We start from the raw sequence: 26,348 nt of genomic DNA on the forward strand, positions 1-26,348 counted from the left end.
AAACCAACATCAAGGAGCTTGTTTCAAGCCATACAATGACTTGTGAAGTCTGCAAACTTTGCTTGAAATTCCAGATCGAAATCCTAAAGGAAGTTTCATATACTTTTCTTCTTGCAAATCTCCATGCAAAAAAACATTGTGAACATCCATTTAATGAAGCTCCCAAATTCTAGCAGCTGCAATAACTAGAAAGGTAAGCACAATTATCATCTTTCCAACAAGAGCGAAGGTTTTAGTATAGTCAAGTCCTTCAACTTGGTTATTTTCTAGTATCACTAAACGAACCGCTCAACCGAACCATCAAATTTATACTTTATTCGATAAATCCATTTGCTCCCAATAGTTTTCTTGCCAGGTGGCAGCGGTTATAACGTCCAGGTCCCATTATTCTCCAATGCTTATATCTTGGTCTGCATGGCTTGCTTCCATCGGTCATCTTTCATGGATTCAACAAATGACTTAGGTTTAGTGCTTACACTGACAAGTGCCAAATAATGTCTATGGTGTACACAGAACTTGTCATAATTAACATAATATGTTGTAGGATAAGGTGTACCTGAGGTGTGACAAGTAGCAAGCGAAGTGGGATAGGGGTATATGTTGCAAATGGCATATGTCACAAAACCTCACAACCGTGTGGACGATATTTTAGCACGCCGTCTTCAACCCTTTGTACCATACGAATATCCCAAGAAAACACACCTCCGACTAGGATCTGCAAATTTCTCCCCTTTAGTGTCTTGGTTATGAACATAACATAAGCACCCAAACACATGTAAATGATTAAAAGATGATGGTTTGATATAGAGCATCTCATATGAAATTTTTCCATTTAATACAACTAAGGGTGTGCGATTGATTACATATCCTACAATTAGAACACATTCGCCCCAAAATTTAATAGGAAGATATGCTTGGAAGCGTAGTGCACGAGCAACATTGAGAATGTGTTTATGCTTTCGTTCTACTCCCCATTTTTTTGAGGGGTTCTTGTACAAGATGTTTCATGTGCAATCCCATGATTTTGAAAATAATTATCCATGCAAACAAATTTTGTGTCATTATCACTATGCAAAACTTTCACTTGCTTGTTAAATTAACGTTTCACCATAGAAAATAATTGACACAAGCGTGTGAAAAATTCTTTCTTTTCTTCTAAAAAATAAATCCATACAGCTCGTGAATAATCCTCTACAATGGTCAAAAAATATTGAGCACCACAATTAGACACAACTTGATAGGGTCCCGACAAGTCACAATGAATTAGTTAAAAAATATCCACTGCTTTATTAATATTAAAAGGAAAAGTTTCACGACATTGCTTTGCTCTAAGACAAACATCACAAGTTTTATTGCACCTTGCATTATTTCTACTAACACCAATATTTGGAATAAGCTCTATAACCTTACAAGAAAGGTGTCAAGTCTTATATGCCATAAATTGAAATCATTCTTAGATTTTACAACAATAGTGGTAACAAAAGTCATTCCTTGAAGATAGTAGACCCCCTATCTTCGTTCACCTGTTCCAATCACCATTCTTTAGACACAATCCTTGAAAACACAAAATTTGTCAGTAAATTGAGCCATACAACTTCATTCATCAGTAAGCCGTGATACTGAAATCAGATTGCATTTCAAGTTAGGCACATAGAGAACATTTCTTATTTTAATGTTTAACTAAGCACCACCATTCTTTCCTTAGCAGCAAAATTTTTTTTTCCATATAGAAGCCCTACTAGGCATTCCAAGACATTTCTCGCATTAGTCAAGTATCCTAGCTCTCCTATCATATGATGAGAAGTACCTATATCGATAATCCATTGAGTAAAATTATGCTTACCAGTTAGCTTTTCAGTAGTGTCTAATTTGACATTATTTAATAGATTCACCAAAGTTCACCACTGTTCGCCATTCAGCCCACCAGTAGCAGAGTTGTCAACATCGATTATTGTGGTATTAGGTTTTGGTCTGGGCACACAAGCTTGTGTTGCATTTGCTTTAGTCACCATACCACGTCCTTTAGAAACCATAGTCTTTCCTTATTGTCTAGCTTTCCCACGACTATTATCTCGTCCAATTTCTCGAGGGCGTTCTCCCCACCACTTAAGATAACCAATTACTTTAAAGCACTTCTCAAAGTCATGTTCAGAGCGATTATAATTGTTGCATATTATGTTTCGGTCCTTACTTTCAATCCTGCCATGACTTCTTCCTACATTGTAAACAACAAAGCTCACGATCTCATTGCGATCCTCCTTGCCTCAAGTAACATTTTTCACATGTTCTTCTTGAACCAAGATTGAATAGATTTTATTCAGACTCGGCAAAGGATCTTGAGAAAGTATGTTGGATCTCACTATCCCATAAGTAGCCTCATCGAGACCCATGAGAAATTGATGAATCTTCTCTTCTTCACGCCTCTTTTCTAATTTGGCTTTGAGGTCACAGGTGTATCTGCCACACGTACATGTAGGTGTCTTTTCATGGTTGGCCAAATCCACCCACAACTTCTTCAACTTGCCATAATATGCAACGATGGTCATTCCTTTTTGTTTGCATTCAATCAAATCTTCTTTAAGTTGTTGTATACATGGCCCATCAGATACTGAGAAGCGTTCCTTGACATTTGTCCACAGGTCCTTCGCTACTTTCATGTGCGACATCGTTGAATGCAGTTTGGGTTCAATGGTGTTCATTATCCATGATACCAACAAAGAGTTATTAGTCCACTAGTCTTCAAGATCTAGGGATTTTTCTATATGTTTTTTTATTGTTCCATCTATGAACCCAAACTCTTCCTTGCTCTCAAAGAAGTTCTTAAAGATTGAGCCCATTCATCATAATTCTCCCTATTCAGTTGAACATGCATCAAAAGGCTTCTAGTGTTGTTTCAGTAGTTATATCATAAGATGAGATTGTCTTTCTCACCTTTGCTTCGTCCGTCATTTTGATGATATCAGAAAAAGCTCTAGTACAATAAAGAAGAATTGACAATGTAATTCTTGCCCCTTTATTATTGTTCTAGCCACAATATATATATATATATATATATATATATATATATATATATATATATATATATATATATACAAAGATTACATAACTAACTACCTTAATCTATGCTAATTACATTTAAAACATTCCTAAATATAATCTATACAAATTGTCATAATTATAACATATATTATAATTGTGCTAACAAAATCAATTATAATAACAAAGAATATTTATGGAGAATATTAGGGAGTATCAACAATTATTAAAGGATATCTTATTAGAGACAATCAAGAATAAGATATTGACTTCACCCAAACTTTTGCTCCATGAAGCATTTTATTAGCCTTTCCCATTTCGAAAATATCAAGCTTTATCATATGGATGTCAAAAGTTATTTTTTAAAAGGTTTTATTGACAAAGACGCGAATGTTAAACAATCTATAGGTTTTGAAGACATTTCTAAATCAAAACATGTTTTAAACTTATAAAGGTTTTGTATTGTTTAAAACAAGCTCCCAGGACTTTGTATGATGGGCTAAGCAATTTTCTTTTAGAGATTGATTTTGAAAGAGGAAAGGTTGATACAACCTTATTTAGAAAGAGCACAACAATAACTTTGTAATTGTGCAATTTTATGTAGACGATATTATTTTCAATGCTACTAATGAATCTCATTACGAGGATTATCTTATTTAATGTAGGGAGAGTTCAAAATAAGTATGATGGGTGAACTCAAGTTCTTTCATGGTTAAAGTATCAAGCAAAGACAAAAAAAACATCATCATGCATAAACAAAAGTATCTAGTTGAGTCTACTATTTAAGACTCATTCAATCTCAAGTAGTACTAGAAATAGATTTCATAGTTCAATTTGAATATATTTTTAATTTATTTTATAAAAACATAAACTATTTTATAATAGGTTTAATTAATATTTTGGTCCCTCTATTTGGAAGGTTGATTAAATGTGATCCCTTAATTTTATTTTATTTTTTGTTGTCAATTTAATGCCCATTTTATTTAAAAAGACTTAATGTCATCCATTCATTAAATTGGTGTTAACACTCTTTAGAAAGTGACCACATGTTAGTTCAAACAATCTTCTCTTTTTTCTTCTCTAGTGATAAAATCTCACCATCCACCTTGATGATCCACCACCACTACCACCACTCTAATGACACCCACAACCGCTCACTCTAACTACACCCACCACCTAGCGATACCCACCCCGACTACCACCACCCAAACTCTCCAAACTCTACTCCCATTAGCTCGATGTTGAGAACATGGTGGAAACTTCCACTGCACTTTTTCCCTTGTTGTGGTTCGATTCTCTAAATCTATCATTTTTATTTTCTTGTGTTTTTCCTTTATCTTTGTTTGTTCCTTTCAAACCCAACTTCTTCGATTCTTCTTTTTAAGGTTTATCATTTATGTTTGTGTTTCATTGACTTTTGAACAGATGAACATTTGTGGTTTTTAGGTATCATAAATGAAAATTCCTTTTCACAGGTGTCACTTCTCAAGGTCATTTCCCTCTCTATCTTCTTCTTCTTCTAGTACTACGAGACTACAATCTCGCATCAAGCTGGTGGGAGTAGAGTTTGAAGAGTTTGGGTGGTGGGATTGTGTCATTAGGGTGAGTGGACGGATTGTGTTGTCGAAGAAGATGGGTAGGGAGAAGAGGGTTTCTTCTTCTAGTAGTACAAGTAAACAACGAGAGAAAGGAGTGTAGTGGAAGTTGCCACTACAATCTCGCGTCAAGCTGATGGGTGTAGAGTTTGAAGAGTTTGGGTGGTGGGATTGTGTCATTAGGGTGAGTGGTCGGATTGTGTTGTCGAAGAAGATGGGTAGGGAGAAGAGGGTTTACACTAAGACGTGATGACCTTTCAAATGATGTTAAGACCAATTTAACATAAGAGAGTGAGTACATTGAATCCTTTTAAATAAAATGAAGATTGAATTGAGGAAAAAAAGTTTGAAGAATCACATGAAATTAATCCTCCACGTATAAGGACCAAAATAGTGGTTAGGCCTTTGTTTTACTTTACCATTATGTTTTATTATATTTGGCTTTACTTTTTTTAGGATATCTTAATATAAATTATAATTTTTTTAATTTATTTTATAAAAGCATGAGCTATTTTATTATATTTGACTTTATTTTGTAGGATATCTTAATATAAATTATAATTTTGACAACTGTTAATATAATTCTTTACATTCATATAAAAATATTTGACAGTGAAGAAATTTTCAAGTTTTTCAATGATGTAATAATCAAAAACGTAATTTCAGTTCTGTTTTACTTCTGTAATTTATTTCCTTAATTTTTAATTATTAATAGTTTTGATTTCTGAATTTGTTTACACAATTTTAATCACTTAAACTTTGGTTATTGGTAGCCTTGGTCATTGTCAGTTTTAATAAAAGTCCACGTCATCATCAATCCAGTAATTCTCTTCAATTCTTTGAAAAGAAATTACAAATAATGCGATTGCTCTCAATTTTATTATCATATATAAAGCAACAAAACACTAATAAATAATTAAACTAAAACTTGAGCAGGGTTATGGATGATTAAAAATTAACTAAAATCACGAAAAAAAATAGAAACTAAAATTACAAATTTTATAGGACCAAAATTATGAAATTATTGGCAACAGGGTTCGAAACCAATGGGTAGGAATACCTATCGAAGCCAACTTAACAACATAAGAAGAGATGCTTTGATTGGTATTGAATACAAATAAGTGGCGACAACTTTTATATAAAGATGATCAGCCACTAATGTTTACAATAATAGGCCTAAAATCTTAATTTTTCATAATATACAAGTAAACTGTAGAATATACTACCATAGTTCACACAGGTCACCACTCCCATCTACTTTTCTGAGTCTTTCTAGCAAAAAGACAACCAACCTTGAAAGCAACTTTAACAGGAATGTTGGGCACATTCTGCAACAATTTGCCTAATGACTTCTTATTATCCTGAAGATTAGCAGATGAAACAAATACAGTAAATGTTTGAGATTTGTTAAGCATTCAGTGTATAAGAAAAGCTAAGAAAATGCTTTATGTAATTACCTTCCCAATTGAGACAGCTCAGGTTCTGCCAATAGCATATCTTGAAGCGGTTTCACGTCAACTCTTTTATCGCCATTGTTATAAGATCTACAAGAAATTTGATTGATGTTTTAGTTAAAGGATAGCATTTATGAAAAGTGTTTGTGTCTGTTATGAAAGCTAACTATGAGAAAGAGACTAGTTCCTTTGATCAGTAAATAAAGAACAACAATCTATTCCAGTAAGAAGTGAATTTTAAGTCTAATTCAACCTAATAAAATCGGTTTATAAGGCGAGGTTTGTACTAACTTATATATTCTAAATTGACCTTATCATTGGTCGATGTGAGACTTCCATTTTATGAAGAAGAAATAAATTAAACTTACCCATAAGCCTGGTGCAAAGAAAGTAGCCTGTGGTGCAGTTTGTAGTCATTGCCAACATAGGTTACAACTAAGCTACCAGCATCTGGGTGTGGCCAGCTTCGTGAGGTAGGAAACCGGAGTACAAAGGTACCAGGTTCTTGAAATCCTGTGGGACCTTGTAGTGAAGCTTCAGCTTCCTCCTTGGTTATAAACCCTTCGATCCATTTAGGTGATGTGGATTTCCAGATAGGATTTATCCACTCCCTTGATATTGTAATTGCCACAGGGTACAACCAACACCATAACTTCTCGAAGTTCTCTTGTGTTAGGTACTCTTGAGATCCAGCGATCTTTCTCAGAAGATTTAGATCCTGCAGTAAATGCAAAAATTATGATATTTCGCATGCAATTTTTCTATGGTTTTGGTACTTTTCAAAACTCAGACCGCTAAAATATATATATATATATATTTTTTCTTTCTATTTACTATTATTTGCTTATATTTCTATTAATGATAGAATAATAGGCTTCAATGGGGATACTTAGTCCTGAAAGGAAAAGCCATGCTTTACCACATGAAATTAAGCTCATCAAGACAACATTTAGTAACTTCTATAAAACATAACAGCAACTTTCCTTCAAGAAGTAAAAGATACAAACCTGAGGTGACAGAGACCTTGAACCGCAACAAGCAATCATCTTGAAATGCTTTTGAATATCATACACTCCATTCTCCCAAGGAATGTGGTGATTGTTTAGAGACATCTCCTTCCAGAGATTTCTTCCATGGCTTATCAATCTCTTGGCAATTAATATTTGGTTTCTGATATAGAATCAGAGCCAGTAGTTAAAAAGGAGAAAACGTTCTGATATAGAAATAAATTATACTCAAAAAAACCTTTAAGAAAGTAAACACATTTGAGAATCGAATAATTAGGATACAATCTGGGAACAAGAATAAAATGTATTTGCCAGAATATTGAACTTGCATTTGGAGTTTATTGTGCCAAATCTTTTAATCAAATGAAACCAAGCAATAGTTCCAGATGTCAAGTTTTATAGATGTTATAACTATTGTTTGAGAATGTAACAAAGCCATTCATGAGCCTTTGCCTGGTTAAGCTCTTAGGATAGTTTATCAATGACTTGGTATTCAACAGACTCTAATTAACAAGTGGAGTTTGATCCTTGCTGTCTCTCTCCAACTCATACATATAAAAGAGGGTCTGCTGTCTACACTTAAAGCCGAAAGGGCTCTTTCCATGGGTTGTATGGTATCTCGTCTTGGACTGTTGGTTTAAGTCTAACTCAATCCCAAAATTTAACTCATACACAGAGTTACCTCCACTCATAATAAAGTTATTCATAAACCTTAGCATTAAAATAGTTGCTCAGTACACATGAAAATATGAATACCAGAAGCGAGTACTATGTTTGAAACTGACAAGGACAAAACAGCTTAAGCTAAGAATTCATAAAGATATAAAATTTGAAAAATAATTATCCATAAATATCTTAGATTCTTGGTACAATTTTTCTATTTACATGCAATCACACCCATTTACCATCCTTCATGGGGGCGCTAGGGCAGTTACATAATTGCTTCTACAAAAATCACTCACCCATGATGCGAACATCCTGAATAGTGTGACACATGATTCGCCAATTCTAAAATTTCTTTGTCAGGAGCAGAGGTTGTAATTTCCTTAAGTATGAGAGATTTCTCAGCCAAGCTCGCAAGGCAGTATTTGAAAATGGTCATATCAGATATTGGATATCTTTTACTTGCCATACTATTTAAAGGTGAATTTCCCTCCCCGATACTCTCTGAATCAGATGGAGAATCATATGCTTCATTGAAGTTAGCCGGCCTTCCATCGAAGCTTCTTGGAAATTCATTTTCAACCTAGTGACAATAAGTTTGCAGTGTTAGTTACGAGAAAATGAGAGCAAAGAGAACCTACTTAAGAATATCTAAGAAAATAATTTAAGGAAGCATCTGCAAGTAAAGGTTGACAAATTGGCCTTGTCTACACTTTAGTGTAGGTTAGATCAGTATCAATAGAATCTGAAGTAGACTAGAACATCGACTAGCTGACAATATCAGATTGGCCTTAGAGAGAACTATTCAATGTTGAACATAAATGAAAACCATTCCAAGGCCATTTCCTTAACTTTTAAGCGTTAAAGATAGACAACTACTTGATACAATAAAGGAATTAGACCCATTGCTCAAAGCTATAACTCTTTGATTCTCTTAATTAAATCATAGCAGGTCTGATGTGCTTTCAAATACTTTGGTATTTGCATGAGGCAAGATAATGGAGAAAATTAAAATAACAAATCTAAGAAGTCCAAACATGTAAACTGAAACTAATTTTGTCAATGATGATAAAAATCAGCCTGCTGTCAGTAGTAAACCAACTAGGTAGATCATCCATGTATACAACAAGATTGAAAAATAAATCATGTATGTAATCACCTGGGTAGCATTCTGGACATGAGAGTTACATTCTTCATCAGGTTGCTCAAAGGTGGGGTCAGTCTTCACTGACACAGGTGTTTTGTCTTGACCAATTCTAAACCGCTTCACTAGTGGATTGGCTTGTGCTTCATGACCTGAATGCTGAAGTTCCAAGGACCCATCATCCAAAGCTGAAGATTGAGATACACTAGAGAAATTAAGAACAGTTGACCTTTTCCATACCAGAGTGGACAATCTTGTGTTACGGCTTCTGGATATGCATCGAATTGGATGGGAGTATGTCTCAAGAAAAGGATAATTCCCTAATTTCGGAACACAAAATCTGATGAGGAAGAACCTATTATCACACTTGGATGAAAGCTGGCAGACAGGAGAATAGTTACACGGTGCCAAGGAATATTGGATTGAAATTTCAAGTGCATAAATATCAGACAGAGAGCAGAGTTAATTCAAGCATACTGCACTATAAATTTGAAATGAAACATGCTTATATGCTATTATACTAAAATTTCCGATAAATACAAAGACAACCCCATATCAATAAAATTAACATATTATGGTCCTTGGTTCTAAGTAGAGCATCACACCATGTACAAGTTCCAGAACGTCCAAAGAGTAACAGTGATATGGATAATTATAATACTTTTATATCATCATATTATAATTACTTCAAGGTCTGCCCATGTTTTTGGTCACCAAGTCCACACATCCAATGATGAACATGGGAATGTCTTAACAAAATCTTTAAGGGTGGTGATGGAGAACAACAGAGGAAAAAGAGTTGCAACACAAGTCACATGCACGCCACCAATGGCTTATTGAGCTATTGTGGTTGTTGAATGAAACTATAGTTCTTTTGGGGTTGTTGTTGGTACCTTAGGTTTTCTTAAGTACAAGTTAGGTTTGGGTCGGGTAGTACAATCCAACCTTTTTTCAGAAAATAAAACTATTAGTATTGGGTTTGGTATAAGGACCTAGACCAGCTTTACAAACAATGAAATTACAGTTGCATTAGTCTTAGCTCAAGTCAGGCAGGCTAGAGACTTCATCTTCTTTCTGACAACTTGGCACGGGGTAGCGGAGTGATTTCCACCATGTCCATTCCAAAACACTATTTCATGGTCTTCAAAGAGTCCGTGATGCGCTGCCATAATCACCACGACCATGTTGTGCTGACTGGTGAAGATTTCACTACCATTTTTTGCCACGGTCATTTTCTGATAACATGGTTGCACAGTAAACACCCCTTGGCCAAAGAAATAGTGACAAATACCTCCTGAAACATTGATCATCCTCATGTCACCCATGCTAATTATGAGAATTTTAAAAAGTGAACTAAGAGTTGCCAAAACCCCAATCTATTGCTCTGGTTGCACATACTAGTAAATCTATAGCTAGTATCTCCCACTAACTATTTTATTCCCCCTATATTGGTTATTTAATGGCTATCACATTTGCTAATAGTTACCCGATGAAATCACATGGCATTGACACCACCATCCTCTTCCCTCCTTGAGGGTTGAATTTGCCTTATATGTCTCTGGTATCTTTACTAAAAGTTGTTATCTTGTAGGAACAAACTATGGGACAAATGATTGATGCTGCCTATAAATGCGAGTTAGGACATCATGGTTAGCCCAAGCTTTAGCTATTAGTACCAAATGTATCCAAGTTGTCAATCTTACATTATGGATCATGTCAATTAGGAAAGCATAATTGAGCTAATAAAAGAATGACATCTCCATTTTCCTTTGTATATTCAAATATCTGAGCACTACATTCTAGTTTTATGTATTTTGAAACCTTTATTGGTGATTTTTCATTATGTACGTGGGTATATTTAATGAAAAATAGGTCTATACACTTTGGTATCCTATACACTTTCCTTGCAGTGATAATGCATGCAAGTATTTGTCTCACTAATTTTGGGAATGTATGGCACCAAAGGAAGTTCTCCATCAAACCTTTCGTGCCCACACCATCAATAAAATTGGGTTGTTAAGCACAAAAACAGACAGACATTAGATTGAAATAATTCAGACCCTTTTTCATCGCCATTTCCCTTTAAGTTTTGGGGAGGATGTTGTTCTTATATCTTGTTATCTTATCAAAAGGATGCCTCTGCTATTTTGGCTAACCAAGAGCCTCATTCTATCATCTTCTCTCACTAACTCCTAATGGTGTTGTCCAAAATCCGTTACACCTATTTGCAATGCCCACCCATTTGATAAAATTTTTCAATATGGTGATGCTTCCATATTATGTTCTTTAGGATTTTTTATATTTTCTGAATGAATCTACTGCCTATGTCTGGTCATCATAATTATGGTAATGATATAAAAACATGAATTGTTGTGCATGGCTCATAACATAGGCCATTTTGGTACCTTCCAACTAAAAATTTGGAAGGAGTTATCAAGTAGCAGCAGAAAAATGATAAATTCGAGGAGATGGCATAAGCAAACATTCGTTGTTGGCATCTTCACCTGAGATATTTTGAGCTTAAACGAGGCACGACCCAGCAAAAGTTTACTTGGTCTTTCATGAGAAGAAAATTCAATTCCATCATAACTAGCTAAAAGGGGTGCTTCATCATCAGTTGTATTCTCCACTGGAACTCTAGTATCGGCATACAAAAGTGAAGCAAAAACCTGCTTACAATCAACAATGAGAATGTGAATATTGCAAATCCAAGCTCCTTTTTCTTTCCAGAGACCATTACCTTGCCCAGAATAAAAGCCAGGATTACAAACCTCGTTCTCCTTATCTACAGGCTGTCCGAAAGCATCTGATAGAACAACATCCATAGAGAAGTTCCTACGACAAGATGCCTGTGACAAATTATGCAAATGAATTTGAGATTAAATTTTTAACTTATAGGAAACTTTAACACTGGAAATAATTTGTGCATTTCCCAAAAGTAAGAGCATTGGAAAGAAAAGGTGAACATTAATAGTCACATTTTCAGAAGTAGAAATAATATATGTCTGCAAATACTAGAAACATAGCAGTTGTTTCACCTCTCTATCATCTATTTTATTTGTTCATATTTATTTTCATGGTAACAGAAAAGTTTGACTTAACTATTAACACTAGCAAACTTCCATATACATGATTGGTTTACAAGAACATTAAAAATGTTATACATAAATTGCCTCATATCATATATATCCAAAATTAAACTCCAACAGAAAATGCAGGGATTAGCCTGGACTTTTCTCTTTATGATTTATGACAATAAAGATGGACGTATAAAATAAGATTAACAGGGTATCTTTTATAAAATATCTTTCTTACCTTGCCACCAACAACAGCCCAAACACCATCACTTTCTTCTTCAATCTCAGAGACTGAGGATTCATCAATTGATAACTTCAGAGGAGGGTCCTGGCATTAAGTGATACAGAGTTGTCAAATGTCAACAAAGAAACTAATAAGGCTTTCGCTGATTCTTATAAACAAAGATGCACAAGAAAATGTTAATCTACCATGTACTTTAAAAAATATGAGCATGGAATCACCTTTAAATGGTAATCCTTAACAGAAGAAATACTAGGAAATATTTCAAAATTGTGCACATAACCCTGTACACTATTTCCATCTCCACCAACATTTGCCAACGTCAGTTTCTTCAAATCACTTGAACCAGATTTTTCATTTAATAAAGAACACAACGACTTTTCTCCTACAATCTCTCCATTAATCTGAAGCTGGATATAATCTGGACAAACCTGCACAAGAAGGTAGCCATTTGATATTCCAATTAGATAAAGTTCAAAAGTATAAAGGAAGGGATAGGAATGGGCTCTACTAGTAGCAGAACGAAAAGTGCTCCATTGTTTGTCAGAAGTTCTTTCATGGAATGCAAAATCTTACTAGAAGGATTTTACTTTTCTGTTTCATTCAATTATATACCCAAGTTTATATATTCCAGAAAGCAAAAATAAAATATCGATGATTGAAGAGTACACACATTAGGGTCAGTGCCTTATGGTAAAATAAGTCATTTTTAGGAGCGTAGTAGGATGGCATCTCAGTCAAGTGAAAACAATTAACAAAGAAACATTAAAGTAGTTTACGAAAGGTAATTCTCAAATAATTATATAAGATACCTGACATCCAACATGAACCCATTTTTCCAAAGGAAACTTAAAATCAACAGTTGCATGTGGAACTTCTGCCCAGGAATTTATATTGCCGGTATCAGGAGCTTCTTCGTGTAAGAGCACAACTGGTAACAAATGGATTCTCTTGTTATCATCAATAACAAGAAAAGGAGCACTTTCAGAGATATCAGAGTAAACCTGCAAAGCAAATTGATTTATATTTCTGTCCATTCAATGATTAAAAAAATTGAGTTTTATTCCCCAAAAGCTATGAAAATGTCAAAAAATTACTGCCCGTAGTAATTGGCATGTGAAAATTTTCAACCTTAAGTATCAAGACAGCAGACAACATACTAAACAGAAAAACCTATCGCTTGGAATATCACTAAGCAAAACTAAATGCTAAACAGTTAAAGTTGTATGATCAAATATCAAAACATTTAACCTTGCACTTGAGAGATGGCATAGCGTCAAATGGAGGATTGGAGGGTTTCACCATTCCAGGCCCTATTCATTTTCGCAATGGAAAATAAATTCTCACGCTTTCTAAGGAGACACATGGTCTGATGTAAATTTATGACTAAAATGAGACCGGTTCTAATTTCATTCAACAAACAGTTCAGAATAAATTCTATCAAAATCAGTTTCACCCAACCCTATAGCAAGCAGGCATTACTAGTATAATGTGAGCATCATATATATAGCAATATATAATCGAATAGTCTAAATTCTAAATCTCTAATTTACTAATTAGGATTTTGAGTATGAAGTAAACCAACAAAACATTCTGCAAAAAACTGGGTAAATCCTATCAAAACTCCAACTTTGAATGAACGCAAAAGGTTTAGCAAACTTCAGACTTGAGAGCACAAATGAGAACCCCTTAAAGCCTAAACCACCAACTTGAGCCACGAGAAACACACGTTCAAGTAGTCCAGCAGTTATCAAAACCAAAACAAATTTAATGAGCAGTGAAAACATAGAACCAGCTTGAAAACTCACAACTTTCTGAAACGAGACTATCCCAATTATACAGAACAAGGAAAACAGAATGTCCAAGCACACCATATTACGATTAGAAATTCCAAAGAACAGTATCGCGAAAAACTGTTGATGAAGAAGATTGAGAAAAACCTGAATGCCCCACTAACACAGAAAACCCAGAAAGAAGGGAAAAGCAACAACAATGTGAAAGACCTGCTGAATAATGGTAGAGGGGAATGTAGAGGAAGTGGTGAAATAAAGCCAAAAGCAGAGAGAGAAAGTTCCGTCCTTTGGTTCAATTTGGAGTCTTAAATCCTTGAGTAGAGAGTACTCTTGGCTTCCCACAGAATCACTGTCCATCTCTGCGTGTGATCAAAAGTTGGAGTTCTCTGCGTTATGGTGAAACTCTTTCTCTTTCTCTTTCTCTTTCTCTCTTTCTGTTTGTGTTTGTCTTGGTGGGGTTATTAGCAGAAGAAGTGTGGGCTTGTGTTTGCCTTGTTGGTGGTTCCCTTTGTTCGGCTCTGAAACTAACGGTTTGGTTGCGCGTTTCGTTGTGTGCTCGGATCTCCTGCTTGGAGGTGCACGCCAACAGTGTACGCTCACAGAGGAGAATTTTTCTTTCCAAGTTATAACTAATACCAACACGCGATCTCGCCCTTTGTTTCCCTACTTTTTAGTTTATACGTAAATAATAATAATAATCTATAATTATATATAAATATAAAATTATATATAAAGAGTAAATTTTTTTATTCGCATTTTTTTTAGTTTTGTTATTAATAATTATTTTATAAATAATTTATTTTTAACTATTATTCTAAAAATCTATTATAATAATAATAATAATATATACCGATACATAAAAGATATTTTATTTTAGTATCCACATCTTTACTTTCAACTTTACTCTTAAATAAATAACCATCTTTTAAATTAAAATAATTATTTTACCATTTTTACCTTATGAGTAACCCTTTATTAGATTTATACACGTTTCATTCATTTAATCTTTTTTAAAATTAATCATTTTTAAATTAAAATAAGTATCTTTAATAAAAAATCTTCAAAATAAAACAAATTATAATAAAATTTAAAATTTATTTTTATTTATTTTTAAAATTAGAAAAGCAAAATATGCGCATGTGTTTTCACTAATCTATAACTATATATCTATAATTATATTTATAACTAGGTTAAATCATTTAAGAGGTTCCCATTTTTGTAACGAAATTTCAAGTAGGTACCCTTCTTTTTATTTGACTGAATTGGGTTCCTATTTTGGAAATTTCGTTGCAATTAGGTCATTTTTGTTGGTAGTACACTAACGGTATTAACCATGTGCCACGTGTTAGCACGTGATTTTTTTTTATTTTTTTAATTTTCTTTTTATAATTTAAAAAAATAAAAATTGTCACGTGTCAACCTGACGTTTTGCCACGTGACAAAGACAGTGTGATGTGCCAGTGCCAGTGCCACGTGTTACTATTGGATGTGAAAAGTTTCATTGTAGTTTATGTATTTGTTATTTTGTTTCAATTTGGTCCCAATTTTTTTAAAATTGAATCAATTTCATCCCTATACAAGAGGTTTCCATTTTTATAATGAATTTGGTCCCAATCATTCTGGAGGTTCCCATTTCTGTAATGAATATTTCAGAGGTCAACATGTATTTTTTTTATTTTTTATTTTTATTTTTTTAAGATTTTTTTTAATTTCATTACAAAGAGAGGGACCTCATGAATGATTTAACCTTACCTTTATATAAATGTAACTATATTATAATGGGCGGTTGGGACCGATATGATTAATCACTCGTCCCAACCGCCAACTTATAGTCTTCATATAAAAAAGAACAATTGGTTAACTATACAAAAAGATTATGCATACATAGCGACCAAGGCAACATACGAGCAAAAGGCTGACTACTCTTAACTAAAGAAATAATGGTTAAACTTCCAAGATCAAGTCAAATGTCTGGTACTGGACCTTAGTCAAGCCCATATAGACCCATAAAAGACCCATTAAGCCCAACAAAGAAGGCCTAGCCCACGAATAAGGTAAATTGTGATTAATACTCTATAAATATAGGTGACCCCAACAATTAAAGGTACACAATTCATTAATTCCCCTAATATGTGATTTGACTTTTGAGAGCTTTTACTGACTTGATCGTCAGAGTGTCTTTTTCGTAAGTAACCCCAAAATGTTTAGTCTGTCTATAATACAATAAGACATACCAAGCCGAGGAGTAGAGAAGTATCCATGCTAAAGAGTCAAAGATTGAGTAAGATTTGATTTGTGCTCCCTGATAATCTGTTATTGTTTCCGCAGGAACAGTAACAATGATATTTATAACAAGATTAAATTTTTATTTTACTTTGAACTTTATTTAAATATTGTTTCAAATATTTATATATCAATAATTTATAGAAAAATGTTAGAGTTGAATTAAAAATAACAACTTTGTAAATTGAATTGTAAAAATTTAAATAAATATATTTATTTTAAATTGTTATAAAATTTTTTTAAAATTTTATATTTGAATTTATAAATTTTTTATTTTTAAAGCAACTCTAACATTTATCTATAAATTATAGATATATAAATATTTAAAACAAAATTTAAATAAAATTCACTAAAAAATATACATTGAAATAAACTTAATTTTGTTAAAAATATCAATTATAATAAAAATACCATTGTAAAACTTATATAAAAATTAAAATTTGTGTAAGGATGAAATTGATTCAGTTTTGAAAAGATTCGGACTAAATTGAGACAAAATAACAAATAAAGGGATTACATTGAGACTTTTCACATCCAATATAGTAACATGTGGCACTACCACTGCCACATCACACTATCTCTGCCACATGACACAACGTCACTGCCACATGACACAACGTCACTGTCACATGACACAATGTAACATCCCGTCAGGATATTACTAATTTATAATAAATAAATGGAATAAATAAGACAGCACGTTTAATAATACCTCATTTTCCCAAAACGCGGGAAAATTTAAAGCTTTATTAATTGAGCGGATAAAAATTTAGAACGTCCATTACATAATTAAAACCACAATATTATTAAGTCACCCATCCGGGTTTACAAATGTTTCTAAAACAAAGTAATGCAAGTAAAAGTTTCCCCAAATCAATCCCCTCTCCGCGACTAAGCTGCACCAGAGCCACCTGCATCACCAACATCTGCTCCCGTGTACCGCGTACACGATCATCTCCACACACACGCAGATAGGGTGAGCTTAGCAGATAAAACACATATATATACAAAGCTATAAACATATATATATATATATATATATATATATATATATATATATATAAATCAGTATACATACACATAACATCACTTAAATTAACTTTCCACATTGCCCTATATTTTTATTCCCTCAATTCGATCTCCAATACGTTTATTCGTGTTCTACTTCGACTGCTGATTACTTCAAGGTGACTTGCTGCCATACCTATCGGCCACAACCGATAGAGCACGTGCGGGAAAACATGCTAGGGATCATACACCGCAACGCCAGGTAGAGTTCCCATATACGAACAAAGCCCGTATCGTCCTAAGACTACCAAACTCGTCAGCCAACAACTGAGGAGGGCAATCTATCTGGACCCATCCGTACTGGCCACAACCAGCACACTCATACCGGCAACACTCGCCAACCCGAGCCACAACTCAAGGGTTTCTCGTGTTCATCTGCCATCCCGAGCCACAACTTAAGAGATGCTATTCCGAGCCACAACTCAAGGAATACCACGTGCTTAACCCCTATCCCGAGCCACAACTCAAGGGATACGTTCCGAGCCACAACTCAAGGAACTCCAGCAACCTCACCTCTAAAGCACTACCAGAAGCCTTGTAGAACACCCTGCGAAGTCCAACAACTAGGGCTTACAGCAGCTAAATCGCCTAGCGGGGGACACGTACTGCTAGGCGCCACAGCTTCCAGACCGCCTGGCGGGGGACACGTACCGCTAGGCGCCAAGCGCCCCATAAATCACAAATTCTGCAACTACCGCCTGGCGGAACCGTTTCCACCGCCAGGCGGACGCTGTTCCAGAGACCACGAATTTCTTCGCCATCGCCTGGCGGAACCCCCTTGCCGCCAGGCGCCTCCTGCACCAGAACCCCACTGTTGCCTCTCTACCACCTGGCGGACCTAATTCTGTCGCCAGGCGCCGTATCAGTACTTATGCAGTATTGGTTTTGGTCAATTACCCTTCGCATCTTGCCCTCACACCCATCCTTAATCCGTTATACTCCTAATTCAGTGCATGTTATTGTTCACTTAGACGAAACTGTACCACTCTCCCGCTCTACTACAGGCCAAGAAACTCACCCATAATTAGGTGTCATTCTTATTTTCCCCAATTCCATACTGACACGCAGGCTATTAAAACTCTAACAGTACTAGAATATCCCGTTACCTAACATACTCCCCAAGCTTCCTATTACCAGTATGTCAACCAATTTATACACTTCTCAAGTTCGCTTGTATAGAAAGAGGGAAATTATCATTACCGTAATGAAATCTCTATACTCCAATTTACCAAGAGACCAAACACCAATTATCCTAAAAATACCCTCCTAGACCAGAATAACCACAAGCGTCCACGTCACTGTACTGGCGCCTGGCGGCTAGTCTCGTGCCGCCAGGTGGTGCATCAGAATTCTGGTAAAATTTCCAGAATTCCCACGCCTTCGCAGTCTAACTCTCCCTTGCTTTTCATTCCCGATTAATCTCCATCATATCTCGCGCCATCTCCCTTATATATCGTGTTCCTCGCAACCTACACCCACACCTATTAAAATTATTCCAGCATTTCAATCACTGACCACACTCACAACATCAAACCCCAATTGTTCAACCCTAAATGCTTGGTCACTGTTCCATTAATTTTCCATGTCAATTTCACTCGAAACCAAAACACTTCCACACCAGATCCACTCATAAGACTCACCCCTTAATTTCCTTCCGAACAATTCACGCCAAACACTCAAGAAAAGCTTAAAACGAGTATTCCACCCGCGCCGCCTGGCGATCATAACCAATCCCGCCAGGCGGTTCATCCCAAAACACCCAGAATGGCCCAGACTATGAGTCGCCTGGCGGCACAGGGATTCACCGCCAGGCGCTGCAACTCAAAACACAGCGAAATGCACACAAATGGATGAGCCGCCTGGCGGCTATGTATAGCCCGCCAGGCGGTTTCTGGAAAATTTCCAGAATTCAACGAAATCATGATCCAGTCACAGCACATGCTTAAATTACATAGTATTTCATACAATTCAGACCAAACAATCAAAATTAACGTAGAAAGCTCCCCTAACCTGGTTCTCCTTCGCTTAAGCTTGACAATTTGTAGGATCCCCCTTGATCACCCACCTTCCTTGCTTCCTCCCTATTCAGCCACGTAAATTCACCCAAAACCTCTCACACTCTCTCAGATTTTCGTGCTCTAATTTAGGTTACTATTCCAGCTTGCCAAAACCTTGCCTAAACTCCAACTTTTTCCTTTTAAACTAGTACTTTAGGTTACTTAAAATATTAAAACGAATTTAATTTCATTTACCTTTTAATAACTCTCCATCTCTCATCATGAATGGGAATGCAGCCCCCCCCCCCCAACTTTTTCCTTTTAAACTAGTACTTTAGGTTACTTAAAATATTAAAACGAATTTAATTTCATTTACCTTTTAATAACTCTCCATCTCTCATCATGAATGGGAATGCAGCCCCCCCCCCCCCCCTTGGCCGTACTGCTTCCCATGGCCTCTGTTAACCTTTCCCATTTCCCTCTAAAGTCACCATTAGCAAAATAAAAACAAGCATAATTTCCATTTAACATTTCCAAGGTTTGAACCCATGACCCCTTTGTTACCACTCAAGTGCATAACCATTTCAACCAATCATGTTTCATGTTAACCATCACAATTCAAGCATCATGTCATAACAGAACATGCTTTCATAGATTGAAATAATAATAATAACACAAAAAGTATCATGCATAGGACTCAAATCCAAGTCCTCTCACACAATCCAAGACTCTCAACCACATGAGCTAGTACTTTTTCCACGTCATACCAATCATAATTTAATGTCATAATTATTACCCCTCCCGTATTTATTAATTAATTATTTATTTAATTAATTAAATTCTACGGGTCTTACACACAACGTTCCCACACGTGACACATAGTTATTTTACTTTTTTATTCATTTATTTTTTTAATTTATTTATTTATATTTATTTTCCTATCAACATAAAATTTATTTTACTTTTTATCCATTTATTTTATTTTTAAACTAATTTGTCTATACTATTTTTTTATGTTTAATTGTATCTTTGTATGATTTACATCGTCAGATGAAAAGTTAGTTTCTTTCAAATATTATTTTACTATTTTATTCAAGGTACCAGAAAATTTACTTTATTATCCATTTTATTTATTTTACAATTGTCCTAAATGTTAGTTTTTTAATCATTTGATATTCTTAATTTCTTTTTTATTTATATTTATTTTATTGTTACATTTGCACGAAAGTTATTTTATTTTTTTATTCATTTATTTTATTTTTCAATTTTATTTATTTTCCTATTACATATGCATAGAATTTATTTTACCTTTTTATCCATTTATTTTATTTTTAAACCAATTTGTCTATACGATTTTTTACATTTTTCATTTTATCTTTGTATGATTTACACTGTCATATGAAAAATTGTTTCTCTAAAATATTATTTTACTCTTTTATTCATCTGATTTGTTTTTAAATTTATTTACCGTAATAACCTCCCCATTTGAGGCCTTTGTATCCTTCCATTAGCCTTCAATCTTTCCATCACTCGTGCTTTTTCCTCCAGAGCTGGAAGCTCTCTAATGGAAAGAAACACTACCACCTCCTTGATCTCCTATTTCAATCCATTTCAAACTTTCTACACCTCCACAACTCATTTATAGAAAAAAGTGTTGAAGCGAGCTAGGGCTTAAACTTTTTAGAGTTTCAACTAGATTCATAGATACTTGTACCAATTGTAAGAACTCCACTTCTTTGGCTTATCTAATACTATCGGGAAAGTACTCCTAAAAAAACTTCAACTTCAAAACTATTCTATGTCATGGGCTCCCTTCTTTCCTCCAACATCATGGGCTCCCCTTTAGGAAATTAAAGTCAAGTTGATTTAAAAAGAAAGGAGATCAAAGAAAATGAAAGACAATTTTTTTCATCTCATGACTCGTGATGGAGTCAGTTAAGAGCATGCCAAGTAGAAAGGATGAGGGCAAGGCCCTGCTAAAGGGTAATGAAGGTAAAATATGTAAGGATAAGAAGTGCTACTTTTGTAACTAGAATGGTCAATTTAAGAATCGTCTTAAATTGGAAGAAATGATTTGAAAAGAAAAGTATATCTTATATATTGAAGTACCTAATAAGACCTAGTAGTCTGATTTTGGAGAAATTACACAAAGATTAAACTAATAATAATTGAAATTTAACATAGATCTTCATTTTTTGAATTTCAATATATGTTGGATGGTGATAAAAAAAATCATGACAATTACATTAATTAACTTATTATACTATAATGTTACTTAATAGATTGTGAGTATTTGAATATATAATTTAAATAAGGACGGAGATAAGGACGACAATGTGTATTGTAACGTCCTAGCCGGAAATTACTTCTTAAAAATAAATAAGAAATAAAATTTATAAAACATCACATTTATTCTCGTAATTTCCCAAAACGCGGGAAAATTAAAACTTCAAACGTCGCTTAAGTAGTAATTAAAACCGCAATATTAAGTTATTACAAACCAAATCATCCAAAATAGAAAGGTTATAAAAGAAAATCCATAATGAAATTTTGTAAATTGTCCCATAGTGATCCCCACTCCGTCTCTATGCATCAACATGCTCACTTGCATCAACATCTGCTCCCATGTAACGAGTTACATGATCATCGCCACACACACAGAGATAGGGTGAGCTCATTTAAATAAATCAAACATATATCATAATAATAATAAAATACATCATCTCCATATTATAACCCAGGTTAGTATTTTTCTCTTTTTCCTTAGTTCTCCATTACAACACTTGCATTAGACGTCTATCATTTCTATACCCTTTAGGTGAGATCAATGATCAATCTTTGTTGCACGAGTGTCTACTCGCCCCTCTGACTACAAGCCACCACCTGATAGTCCACACGTGAGAATAACTTTGCCACAACATTTCACCGTGACACCAAGTGGAGCTCCCTAAAACAAACATAAGATTGTAGTTGTTCCCAGACTACCAAAACTCTATCAGGTGCACTGAAGAGGGCAATCATCCGAAACCTCGCCGTACATGATATACTTATACATGAATCATTTAATATGATATGCCTGAGTTCCCTTCACCTCACTACTCCTCACTAAGCCCTATCATACATACTAATTCATTCAGCATAACACCCAAAATACGACAACACACAAAGCTCCAAACCATCAGTGAAACTGCGGTATTGTTGAGCGGCATTTGGGTGGCCGCCAGGCGATGCTTACTAATAATGGGTTCTGCCCGAACTTACTTCAGTTCAACCCTGTTTCCCAAGCACTTCAATCACAGTACCCATTCTTCACAGTGACATTGTTTCACAGGCTCGCATATGACAGAACTCATACTGTATTCATATTAATATTAATTCTATAGAACAATACACTAATCATAGACATGATTCAACATAATTATTTCCAATTTTTTCCAACGTGAACCTTAATCTCGATTTCATACAAGAGTCCATGCAATTCAACTAATTGAATGATTAAGGATCCGTCTCATTAGACCAAACATACACATGCCATAACAATTCATATCAAACATCACCACGCCATTGACAAGCTAACCAAAACAAGAAAACAGCAGCAGCGAATACATCGCCTGGCGGGACACTTACAGCCGCCAGGCAGATCATCTGAAACCCAGAAAACTGGGTGCAACCACATGTGCCGCCAGACGGTTTCTAGAAAAATCCAGAAAACGCGAACAAAACAAGAATTTAAAGGTTTCACAATTAAAGCATGGCCCAAAACACATCTTCATACGATACATAATTAAATCACGCAATAGGAACTCTCATAACCTAGATATTCCTTGCTCAATTGCCCTTTCAAAGCCCCTTTATGATTCCAAGCCCTTGTCTCCACCCAATCAGACTCACCTACTCTCTTTAGGTTCAATTTTATGCTCAGAAACCCTCCCCTACACATTCCACACGAACTCCTTCTTCTCACACTCTCCTTCCACTCCCTTGGTCAATTACTCAAGCCCTTAATGATGGGTTATGGTTCAAAAACAAAATTAGCATTAAAATTTGCTTTAATTAGCTTTCAAGTCTCATTAGGAGGTGTTTTTACAGCCCACCTTGGCTGCCTCCTAGGTTTTCCTAGGCCTCTTCACATCCTTGCCAAAAATAATGTTTAGCAAAAAGAAAGTTAGTTTTATTCAAGCCAAGGTTTGAACCCATCACCACACAATATCAATTCAAGTGCACAACCAACTCAACCAAGTCATTTTTACAAGAGATAACATAATGTCGAAGAAACAAGTTACCTTTGAAGGCCTTAACACCTATCACTAAATGGACTTTCCCAACTACCTGGGGTTCGTAACCCCTTCTACCCTTTTGTTTGTTGCGGCTCTTTCTAAAACACTAATCCTCTTTGATTTGAGGAGTCCCTACTATAACATCTTTCTTTATTACAGACGTTGCACTTTCTATACTTTTGTGGAAATCTCTTTTATAATGAACTTCTCCACATCCAAAACACTACACACTCCTTTGTTGCTAGTGTGACTAGGAAGTGGCTCTAGCCATATGGAAATGAGGTCTAGAATATGGCTCTCTCCTCTCCTCATTCTTAAATTTGGTCTGTAATGATCCACCCACTTGAGGCCTTTATTTCTTTCCAATAGCCTTCAATCTTTCCACCACTCGTGCTTTTTCATCTAGAGTTGGAAGTTCTTTAATGGAAAAGGGCTACCTCCTCCTTTATCTCCTATTTCAATCCATTTCAAACTTTCTACACCTCCCAAACTCTTGTATAGAAAAAGTGTAGAAGCGAGAAAAGGCTTAAACTTTTTAGAATATTCAATTCCATTCATAAATCCTTGCACCAACTGTAAGGACTCCACTTCTTTGGCATATTTAAAACTATCGGGAAAGTACTCCTAAAAAAACTTCAACTTCAAAACTATTCCATGTGATGGGCTCCCCCATTTCCTCCAACATCATCTTCATTTTGGGCCACTAATGCTCAACCTCTGACATCTACACTACATAGGTCAATATACCCTCATTCGGATACTACTTACAATCAAACACCCTTTCTAAATCCTTTATCTAGTAATTTGTACCATCTAGGCTCATCTCCCATCAAACTCCATCGGGTTGTTCTCCATAAAGTCTTCCAAACTCTAGATATTGGAAGACATGTGTGGTTGGGAAGCCTCAACGGCTATCCTTGTAGCATCTAGTAACACAAAAATAGCTTTTTACGTCTCTAAATTTAAGCTTGACCTAAAAGTAACAAACTTTAAAAATGTGCAGTGACATTTTTATAATTAACACAACATTATTTACATTTGTCAATTGGGGACCAAATGTAAAATGTGACATTTTCCGCCTGATGCCTCACATCAAACGTAAAATGCTATACTTAAGTTAAACTCTATTCTACTTTCTTCCTTCTAGAGCCAGCGATTCTCATCATTTATATGGGTTGTGTGATGGTTTAATCACATTCTCATTTTTTTAAAAAAAATGCCTTTCTATGTGGTAACAAAAATGTAATACAATATACTATAGAAAAGATCAATAATACCACATGTTTTACATTGGTTCACCCCAAATTTTGATATGTGTAGTTCTCTTTTAGAAACTCTAATAAAGTGTTTCACTAATAAAAAACTAATTACAAGTATTATCGTTGTGAATTTTGACTTACTTATAATAAGTATATAAATTGACTCCTATGTAAACATTTGTTGTCTAGACCAAATACACAAAGCCACCTCAGGTTATTTGTTAAACTCAGTAGGTCGTTGTAATATAGTGGTAAGTCTTTCCGCCTGTCACGCGGACGACCCGGATTCGATCCCAAACAACGACGTCATTTTTTTAATGTGCTAAAATTTGAAGAATATCTCATATATGTCAAAGTATGAATATGATGAATTTTATCATCCGTGCAGGGCATACCTAATGGGAATGGTAAGCTAAAAGGGAATGGAGAAGAATCTAGTTGAATCGAATGATGGAGTGCATATTTTCAAAATAAATTAAATGTTGTATTGGACCACGGAAGCAACCCATATCTGAATAGAAACCAATTTCAGCCACATTCATACACTCATGAATTTATGCTAGATTGTCATGATGCAAAAGAATGCAAAATCTATCATTTAAGTAGATATAAAAATATGGAAACAGTAGCACAAACAAATTTGATTCAGTTTTTAAGATCTACTGGCAATGACAAAATTCAAACCACCCTAGAAAATTCAAAATTCAAACAAAATTCAAACCACCCTAGCAAAAGGTTATGAATACAAAGATGACCTCCATTAATATGACATGATGATAAACAAATCAAAGTCCAGCCTATGACAACATGATCAATTCAGAGATGTGCACACAACATGAATAATGCTCCAAAATCATACAAAATAAATTCAGACATGCAAAGCAATTAAAACATGCCACTTGACTTTGAAACTCAGAACTTACTTTGAACCAACTAAAATCGTTACATGATAGTTTTTAGTGCTAATGTCATGGTTGCCATTGTGGTGATTTAACTAACTCAACATGAATGAGAATGCATGAAGGATGCAATACTATAAAATGAATATGAATGCATGTGCACCATAAATTGGGTGAAAATATGCATGTAAATAGATGGCAACAAAAGTCTAGACGTGACAACAATTAGCGCACAAATGGGCTTGCATAATGCAATTTAAAATGGGTTTACATGCAATAGAAATTTTAAGGAATATGTGCGATGTAGATGCAAGATGCCATGGGAAATTTAGACCAAATACACAAAGCTACTTCATCCTATTTGTTAAACTCACCTTGAGTTTAACTACGAGTACACAAGGTCTGTCTAGGAAAATTATGTATAACTAGTGATGGATCTTGAACAAAATATCTTGAGGGGACCAACATAATATATTCAAAATTTGTATATTTAATTATTGTCACTAATATAATAAAAGTCTATATAATGTAGTATTGAAATCTCCTTCTATATTT

At 34.8% G+C, this 26,348-nt stretch overlaps 1 protein-coding gene across 3 annotated transcripts; it reads right to left on the reverse strand.

The window, feature by feature from the left end:
- Nucleotides 1–5,705: 5,705 nt before the first annotated feature.
- LOC114170042 (SH2 domain-containing protein A-like) lies at nt 5,706–14,606 on the reverse strand. Of its 3 annotated transcripts, XM_028055512.1 has the most exons (13): nt 14,221–14,605; nt 13,030–13,221; nt 12,439–12,648; nt 12,215–12,304; nt 11,671–11,748; nt 11,404–11,568; nt 9,140–9,277; nt 8,915–9,058; nt 8,055–8,338; nt 7,093–7,255; nt 6,454–6,803; nt 6,089–6,175; nt 5,706–5,992 (listed from the first exon to the last, which is right to left on the reverse strand). In XM_028055512.1, the coding sequence occupies exons 1-13, from the start codon at nt 14,365–14,367 to the stop codon at nt 5,974–5,976; spliced, it is 2,067 nt and encodes a 688-aa protein (XP_027911313.1). In that variant the 5' UTR covers nt 14,368–14,605; the 3' UTR covers nt 5,706–5,973. The 3 variants fall into 3 exon arrangements, with proteins under 3 accessions (XP_027911313.1, XP_027911311.1, XP_027911314.1); XM_028055510.1 differs by having other exon boundaries at nt 8,915–9,277; nt 14,221–14,606; XM_028055513.1 differs by lacking the exon at nt 14,221–14,605 and adding an exon at nt 13,469–14,143 and having other exon boundaries at nt 8,915–9,277.
- Between the last annotated feature and the right edge of the window lie 11,742 nt (nt 14,607–26,348).

This window comes from Vigna unguiculata, chromosome 11, assembly GCF_004118075.2.
Source record: "Vigna unguiculata cultivar IT97K-499-35 chromosome 11, ASM411807v1, whole genome shotgun sequence".
In the NCBI taxonomy this organism is placed as follows: Eukaryota; Viridiplantae; Streptophyta; class Magnoliopsida; order Fabales; family Fabaceae; genus Vigna; species Vigna unguiculata.